The sequence below is a fragment of the Carya illinoinensis genome, chromosome 4, assembly GCF_018687715.1.
Source record: "Carya illinoinensis cultivar Pawnee chromosome 4, C.illinoinensisPawnee_v1, whole genome shotgun sequence".
Lineage (NCBI taxonomy): Eukaryota > Viridiplantae > Streptophyta > Magnoliopsida > Fagales > Juglandaceae > Carya > Carya illinoinensis.
In genome coordinates this window covers 10,026,132-10,035,316 of record NC_056755.1, presented here as the reverse complement: position 1 = coordinate 10,035,316, position 9,185 = coordinate 10,026,132, and the positions used below count along the sequence as shown (strand labels likewise).

The 9,185-nt window shown below is 36.6% G+C and overlaps 1 protein-coding gene across 1 annotated transcript; it reads right to left on the bottom strand.

The window, feature by feature from the left end:
- Positions 1-394: 394 nt before the first annotated feature.
- LOC122307205 (brassinosteroid LRR receptor kinase-like) lies at positions 395-4,430 on the bottom strand. Its single transcript, XM_043119920.1, has one exon. The coding sequence runs from the start codon at positions 4,234-4,236 to the stop codon at positions 646-648; it is 3,591 nt and encodes a 1,196-aa protein (XP_042975854.1). The 5' UTR covers positions 4,237-4,430; the 3' UTR covers positions 395-645.
- Between the last annotated feature and the right edge of the window lie 4,755 nt (positions 4,431-9,185).

The following is a 9,185-nucleotide window of genomic DNA, read 5'->3' as shown; positions in this document are numbered from 1 at the left end:
AGTGAAGGTTTTGCAGACATGATCGAGTTATGAATCTCTGACTCCATTGGTGCGCCCTGATTGCAGAATATCTCAAGTTTTCAAAAATATTTAGCTACGACTAAAATCACTACAGATAAAGGACAATCGGTGAAGTATATTTTGCAGAACAAGGGGACATTTCTTGGCATTGATTTATATTATAAAAATCGAACAAAAGTTGGGTTATCACACAGAGAGAGAGAGAGAGAGAGAGAGAGAGAGAGAGAGAGAGAGAGAGAGTCAAGCAGCATGAGGAAAGGGCCAAAAGAACCCTCCACTTATAGTCACCATCACTGAGGTAAGTGTAACAGATGCAATGGCTACTTTTGAGGAGTACATGATCTGAATGACAAGTTCACTCGTGAAGAAAATCTAAGAACCAAAACAGAACAACTGAGACTGTTATATACAGGTTTTATAACAAGTTAAACAACCTTCTATGTATAAATAACAAGATTACATACATTAAATCACAGAGATACATGCAGATGCAGCAGCAGTTTTTATGCCACTGGAAGTACTAAAGAAGAGGGGGAAAATCTGGGGGACCTTAGAAATTCATCTCCACCTTTCATCTTTCTTGGTTCCAAAGAACGCTCTTGAAAATAGCTTGAAACTGTTGATCTACTGCTTGTTCAGTTCAGAGGCTTCTTTTATACTCATCTCTACCACTTCAGCTGAACTGAAAGCTCCATCTTCGGTGGCAATGGTAGATTGAGAGTCCATCCCAGACCCTGCTTGGATTTCCTTGAACATTGCCATCACTTGAATCATTGTGGGTCGTTTCATCGGCCGATCATTCAAGCAGGCACATGCAACCTCTAAGTGTCGTAAAAGCTCAATCTCAAGCCCGGGATCCTCTTTTATGAGCACCGGATCAAAAACATCACTTACTTTGACTTGCTGTTTCACCCACCCCACAAGATTGTTGTCACCAAAATCAGGCGAATCCGTAGATCGTTTCCCAGTTAGCAGTTCAAGCAAGACTACTCCATAACTGTAGACATCACCACTAGGAGTACATCTGAAGCTCTGATAGTATTCAGGAGGGACATAGCCAGGAGTTCCTGCTAGAGTGCTGACGCTTAAATGAGTATCCATTGAACTCAAAAGCCTGGCCATTCCAAAATCAGAGACTCTGGCTTCCAAGTTTTCATCAACCAGAACATTGCTCGATTTCATATCCCTGTGAAGGATGTGTGGTATGCAATTGTGATGCAGAAAAGCCAATCCCCTTGCAGCCCCAATGGCAATCTTTCTCCTTGCAGCCCAGTTCAGCTTTATCCCAACTTTCTTTTGGCCATGTAGAACGTCGTCTAAGCTTCCATACCTCATGTACTCATAGACCAAGAGCCTTTCTTCTCCTACCTTGCAGTAACCCAGAAGAGGGACAAGGTTCCTGTGCTTAATTTTTCCAATGGTTTTCATTTCAGCGGTGAATTCCCGATCACCCTGTCCGCTAATATATTTAAGTTTCTTAATGGCGACAATGCTCCCGCCTTTCAATCGCGCTTTGTACACGTCGCCAAAACCACCAGAACCAATAAGGCTGTCATTGTGAAAGTTGTTTGTTGCTTCCAGAAGATCCGCAAAAGTGAACTTCATAAGGGGTTTCTCAAATGCTGTAAGTTGAATGCTTACTGCTTCACGGGCACTGATTAACTTCCAATTGATATTGGCTATGCCCGAGTGGGAACGACTCTCATTATAATCATCGAGTGTCATTTCCTTCTTTTTCCTCCTTTTCTTGATTTCGATGGCAACTATGATCAAACCAAAGATACAGAAGAGGGAAAACAACAATCCCATTGCCACACTCCCAGCAAGGGATGCTTGCCTCTGATGGGACTTCTGGTGCCCGGAACTTGGACCCAACGCCGAATCACCCCCACATTTTGGAAGAGGATAACCACAGAGCCCAGAATTATTCTGAAACTTATACGCTGGAAAAGTGTCAAACTGCCCCATTTCGGGAATCACTCCAGTGAGATAGTTATTCGACACATCCATCTCCGTAAGCAAAGAAAGTCCAGTAATGGACTGTGGGATTGTCCCTTCAAGTCTATTCCTAGAAAGATCGAGAATGTTGAGATTCTTTAAGTACCCCAGCTCTTCTGGGATTGTTCCAGATATATTGTTATGGCCCAAATTCAATATATATAGATAGAACATTCTCCCCATTTCCTTTGGAATACTGCCGGACAACATGTTATACGAAATATCAAGAAAAATCATAGACCCATTGTGGTTAAATGTGGGCTGAATCTTACCTCCATATACTCTAGTGAAATTGCAAGGGTTCCTGGTTGAAATCCTATTCAGCAGGGTTTGGCTAATACCTGCAAACTCAAGCAAATTCCCAGCTCCATGGCATTCTTTACTCCCATCGTTCTTGATATACACATAAGTCTTCCCACTTATGAAATTTACCGCAATATTGCCAGATTGCCTGAAAAGAGCAGGCGGGATAGATCCAATCAAGTAATTGGTGTTAAGATCCAACCATATCAAGCTCTTACAGTCCCCGAGCTCCGGCGGAATCCTCCCATGGAATGAATTGTTACTCAGTTTGAGTATTGCAAGGTTCGACAACTGCCCAATCCACCCTGGAATCTCACCACTCAAACGATTGTTTGACAAGGAGATCCAATTCAGGTTGGTGCAGTTGCTCAACCCCGAAGGAATCGTCCCCGTCAATTCGTTGAAGTCCAGGATCAGATTCTCGAGCGTTTGGATGTACATGAGCTCTTGTGGGATTTCCCCGTGTAGCTGATTCAACCAGAGTATCATGTCCCGGAGTTTGGACAACGTTCCGAAACTCGAAGGGATCGTTCCCGAGAGAAAATTGAAGCTCAAATCCAGAGATACCAGCTGAGAACAGTTGCTCAAACTCGCAGGAATCCAACCGGAAAACTGATTGTTCTGTAAGAATAGCTCTTTCAAGCTATTATCAGGAGCTTCGCAGAGAGTGCTGGGAATAGAGCCAGACAGATTATTGGAACTAAGATCTAACGTCTCTAATCCCACTAGCTTCGACAAAGAATCCGGCAAAGCACCGAAGAAACTATTGAAAGACAGGTCCAACTTCTTTAAATTGCCCATTCTTGCGAATACTTCAATTGGTAATTTACCGGAGAGCTTGTTTGAACTTACATCAAATGACTCCAACGAAGAACAAACGCTCAAACCGGCCGGGACCGTACCGGAGAGGTTGTTGGTCGAAAGGTCGAGCTCCACGAGGACGCCGGAAGCACACGCGCCGGCAAGCCACGAGGGAATCACACCCTGGAAATGGTTACCGGAGAGAGAAAGGAGACTCAGCTTCTCTGCAGGGAGCGCCGGAATGAGACCCGAGAAATGGTTGTTAGAGAGGTTCAAGAACGCAAGATGACTGCACGAGGAGAGAGAGTGGCCGATGTCCCCTGAGAACTTGTTGACAGATAAGTCGAGGTGCTCCAGAGCCAAGCAATCGCCGAAAGAAGGAATATCCACAGAGAAATTGTTGGAGGAGAGGTCCAGATACTGCAGGGTGGCGCAGGTGGAGACGGCCGCTATGTCGCCCGTGAGCTTGTTTCCCTCTAAGGCCAAGCGTTGCATACCGTTGCAACCGGCTGAAAGCAGCCATGGGAAAACGGTTTCCCCGGAGAGCCTGTTGAAAGAGAGATCAAGAACCTCGAGACCGAGTTTCAGTGCATTTTTCGTGGAGGAAGGAGAGTCGAGGAGATTATTAGAGACATTGAGCGATTTCAAACCCGAGCACGAACCCAAGTTGGAGAGGTCGGAGAGAGAGCCGGAGAGGCTGTTGTGAGAGAGATCTACGGTGGATAAGACAGTGTTACATTTGGATCCGGGAGCGAAAGAAATGGTGCCGGAGAGATTGGTGGAATGTAGAGAAAGGGTTTCAAGGTGGTCAATGGACAGGAGGAAGGCAGAGACGAGGCTGAAGTTGGTACTTAGAAAGGTGGAGCTGAGGTCAATGGCGGAAACCCGGAAGGCTTTACAGGAAATGCCGGTGAAGGCACATGGGTCTCGGTTGGGGAGCCAGTCGGAGAGAAGGTTTGAGTTAGGGAGAGCGGCTTTGAAGTTGATGAGCTGCTGGGTATCTTTACCGGGTGAGGAAGAGAAAGAAGCTGGAGACGCTCGGAGGGAGGTGAGGAAAGCGAAGGAGATGAGAACAAGACAGAAGAGAGAGCTTGGGAGACAGAACGGTTTCATTTTGGATGCTGCAAGGTATTAGGTGCCTTAGGGTCTCAGGACTTCCATTAGAGAGAGAGAGAGCTTAGAGAAAACTCTGGTTTTTGAGAGAGAAATTACTACTGGGTTTATCAACCAAAGAAAGAGAGAGGAGTCAAAAGCGGGAGTGAGAAAGGGAAGAAGAAGTATTTATCAAGTGGAAGGAAGAGGGAAGAGTGGACAGAAGAAGGAACACAGCTGTGCCTCACATGACATGCCATGCCATGCCAGTGCCACGCCACCCTCTTTTCCTTCTGGTTTTTGCTGCCTTTTATTTGTTTATAATCTTTTTTTCTCTCTCATCTATTTTGCCTTTATATTTTAAAATTTCTTATAATTATAAAAAAATTAACATATTAAAATTTTTTTATATTAAATAACTTAGAAAACTTCCGTATCACAACAATAACTAATTGTGATAATAAATAAAATAATAAATAGATTTTTTTCTAATTCTTTTACCTAATTAATTTTTTCCAAATAAGCACAATAAATATTATATGAACTCAATATTAAAAATAATAATACATTTACAATGCTATTTAGATCATATTTATATATTATTAAAGGCATTAGGTTTGACCCCATGTCACTTAAATTGAACTCGTTACATATGAACACGGACGTTCACACGTCTATTTCGTCTAGTTTAAAAAAAAAAAAAAAAATTACCCAAACTTTCTTCTTAAATTATAATTATAAAATAAAAAATTGTTCGGTTTGGCCACTTAAAATTTTTACGTAAGAATTTTAAATTTTAAGATAGAATATTAAAATATTATATTTTAATATAATTATTATTTTAAAATCTAAAAAAATTAAAAAAATTTGAATTATTTATTATATTTTATATAGAAATTTGAAAAAATTATAATAATGAGATGAAAATTTTATATTTAAAATAAAAAATCTTAGTAGCCAAACCGAACCGTTAAGTCTCAAAAGTTTCGTATAAGTTTTTGTAAAGAAATAAACTTTATTTTTAAAAAAGTATAAAATTACTATTTTTTTATTAATGATATTTTTTTAATAACTAATTTGTATAGAGTTTATATACTTAAAATTTGTATATATCATTACTCAAATAGCTGATAAATATGAAGAGTATCCTTTGATAACTTAAGTTTAAAAAATAATATTTATGATAATAAAGTGTGTAAGTGTTATATAATTTTTTTTAAATAAATAAATATAAAATTTCTGTAAAAGAAATAAAATTTTAATAATAAGTTTTATATTTTTTTTAAATAATTACATAGCAATCACAAATTCGTAACATTATTAATTTTTTTCTCTCTGTTAGAACATTTGTATCTTTACTTTCGTGCTGTTCGACTCTCTCTCTCAAAAGGAAACTCTGTCTCTTGCTCTCTATTAGCTTTACGCGTACGTGCGATCAATGACGGGTCCCATTACTGTCAATGAGATTCGTTCCCTTGAGTTAATCCATCATTTTTAATTTACTCACGACCATTAATTTAAGGGCTTTGTTACATACAGTCGGGAAATGTAGTTGGTGTACAGTCGGCTGTACGAAATGAATAAAAAAAATTACAAAAAAATTATTTTATATTCAGGGGGACCTACATGAATTATAAAAAGTTATAAAAATAATTTTTTTTTTTTCATATAGGTCTCGTATTAATTTTTTTTTTACAGCCGACTGCACGCCGACTGCATTTTCCGACTGCACAAATCATTTCTGTTAATTTAAAGCCCTTCTTTTTTTGTCTTGGCTGTTTGTTGGAGTCCTGCTTTCTCAGTACTGGTCCACTGGAGCATCCTCTCTTATGAATCTTCAAGACTTTTATATGATTCCTAAGTGTTGGGCCTTTATGCACGGAAGTCTAGGATGTGTATGACTGATGAGATGATTTCAAAAGATACGAATTAATATGTAAATAATAGTATTTTATTAATTCTATTAAAATATATTTGGATATATAAAATAAGTTGATATGTATATAACGCTTAAATAGAAAGTCCAAATTATATGATCTATACTTCAAAAAGATTAGTCAATAATATAATTGGAGCCCTATTAGAACCTTATAAAGAGCAAGAACTTCTCTTTCGTAAGTAATGTGAGATCTCATACATCAACTACCATCATCTTATCATACGAGAGTATCACAATCTACCCCTCTTAAATCTCCAACGTCCTTGTCGAGCCTGTCTGTTGTAGGTGGCATGACTCAAGTCTCACATTTTTTATTGTGATAGACTCTAATACCATTTGTAATGTTCCAATAGAAAGTCCAAACCATATGGTCTATACTTCAAAAAGACTAATCAATGATATAATTGGAGTCCCATTAAAACCTTATAAAGAGTAAGAACTTCTCATTCTCAAGTAATGTGAGATCATATACACTACCTACCATCAATCTTATCATATAGGGATATCACATGTATGTTTAAATATATGAAATAAATTGAGATATGTTTAACTTTTTATAAAAAGTTGAATAAGTGGTAAATCCTATTAATTATTAATTTGAGATAAGTTCATATGGGTTTGACACTATTTATAGCTATCAGTCTGATGATTCGATCCCATAAATATATCTATTTGTGGTATTTTAGCAAGATTTCATAAAGATTGGGACGAATTTTTTGGTAAAACCTCTTGATCTACGTCCAAAAATACGATAGAAGTGATCGTCCTTTTATAATAAATGGAGATAAAAATGTTGAAATAGGAGGAAGTGGGCATCCTGTTTACACTGTACTATACCTAAATCCAAACTCTGAGATTCAGCCGTTCATTCATTTCCATCTCATCGGCCACGTTTTGTTTTTACTTGACAACATCATTACATTCGAGTACACGTGAGGTTTCAATATCCTAACTTTCATTCATGCTCATAATTAATAAAAGCTCAATCCACATTAATTCTCTTTCTTCCTAATGCTAACTCTTTTATATAATTGCATTAAATTATTTACCTACACTATACTAAATTTCATAAATATTATTTATAAATTATCTCTTTAAATTATTAAAAAAATTTATACGTACCCATGTAAATCTACTGTATTAGGATTCAGTTTGGCTATTAAAAATTCTCACCTCAAATTCAAAATTTTTATTTCATCATTATAATTTTTTTAAATTCTTATATAAAATATAATAAAATTTTCAAATTTTTTTAAATTTTTCAAATTTCAAAATAATAAAAATATTAAAATATTTAATATTTAATTTTAAAATTTAAAATTCTCACTTACCAAACCAAACCTATATCTAGCATTAGGGTTACCTAATTTTCCTAACCTAAACCCCTAATAAATAGTAAAAGTCATCCTAAATTGTTGGCAAGCTTTATGTAATGACACGTGCAATCTTTTTATGTAATAATATTTTTTAAAAAAGTATTTAAAAAAAGATATTATTTTTATAAACTATTTCGTAAAAATATTTTTTAATTTAAAATTTGTTATATAAAATATTATAAAAATAATTGTGTGTATCATTTTCCTTATCAAAAATTTTTAAAATAGCTTTGTTAACTTTTAGCACTATATTATTATTATTGGAACAACTGGATAAAAATTGTGAGTCTTATCATATTGTATTGTTATATGGGCGTGTATTTAAAATGATTAAATATTTAATAAATATCATATAATACGTTTATTTTTCTGAAAAATATACTAAGAATTTCTGAAAATAAAAACTTTGATATCATTGCAAAGGCTTTCTAAGTAGCAATGTATCTATTAACTAGCATTGGATGATGAAATACGTGGTGGTGCATGTTGTCATTTCTTGAGTGATTCTTTCCAAGCTGGTGTACCTTTGTTACTGCTCCAAAATTATTTCCTTTCTTCATTTGTTTCCTTTGTTGTTAGAATACACTAGAATCTTTGTAATTATTTAGATGGTTACTGCTTTCCTAGATTAGTCTATCACGATCCTTAACTTCAGGATCCTACCATGTACAGTGGCTATTTTATGCCAATGTTGAGAAGAGCAATACAAGTTTTTGAAGAAAACGTTATTTCTGATTTGGTATCAGAGCGATTTCGATCACCACTGAACTCTCTTTTTTCTTTTCTTTGCACCATGTCGAGTGACAAAACTGAACCCACACCAATTATTCATATTCAATTCAAAAACTCTAGTTTTACAACCAGCGTCATTCTTACTGAAGTTAACTACAATGTATGGTCCCAAATCATAGAGCTGCAAATTGCATGACGTGAGAAGCTTGAATACATTATGGGCAAAACAACACTTCCACAAGAGACTGATGCTTCCTATGTGAAGTGTTATGCTGAAAATCAAAAGGTCAAGGGGTGGTTGCTCACTTCTATGTTGCCGGATATTATGAAGCGCTATATTCGACTAAGTACCGCACATGAAATCTGGATTGCTTACCAAACCTTTCTATGATGGATCATATGAGTCACAACTTCTTGCACTGAATTAGAGAGCTTTCTCTATCAAACAAATTGGTTGCCCTCTATCAATCTATTATGGTGATCTTTTGGAAAATTTCCAAGAACTGGATCATCGTGATAAGGTTGTAATGAAAGATTCTAATGATGTTATTGCCTATAGAAAATCTATTGAAAGACTACGTGTACACATTTTCTTGAATGGATTAGATGCAAAATTTGAACAAGTCTGAGGTGAGATTCTCAGGATGGACCCAATACTGGATCTTGAAGAAGCCTATGCTTATGTATGTTGTGACTCTATTCGCAAAATCACACTAAATGGTGAAGCGGATCGTGTTGAGTCGTCTGCAATAGTGGCACGCCGAGCTAAGTTTAAACCAGATTGATCAACTGGTCCTACCATTGATCAAAATTGGTCATCGGGATCTCAGAATTGCAACTATGAGATTGGAACAACAAAATCAGACCACATTTGCACTCACTGTGGTGGAACTGGGCATACTAAGTCATGTTGTTATGAACTG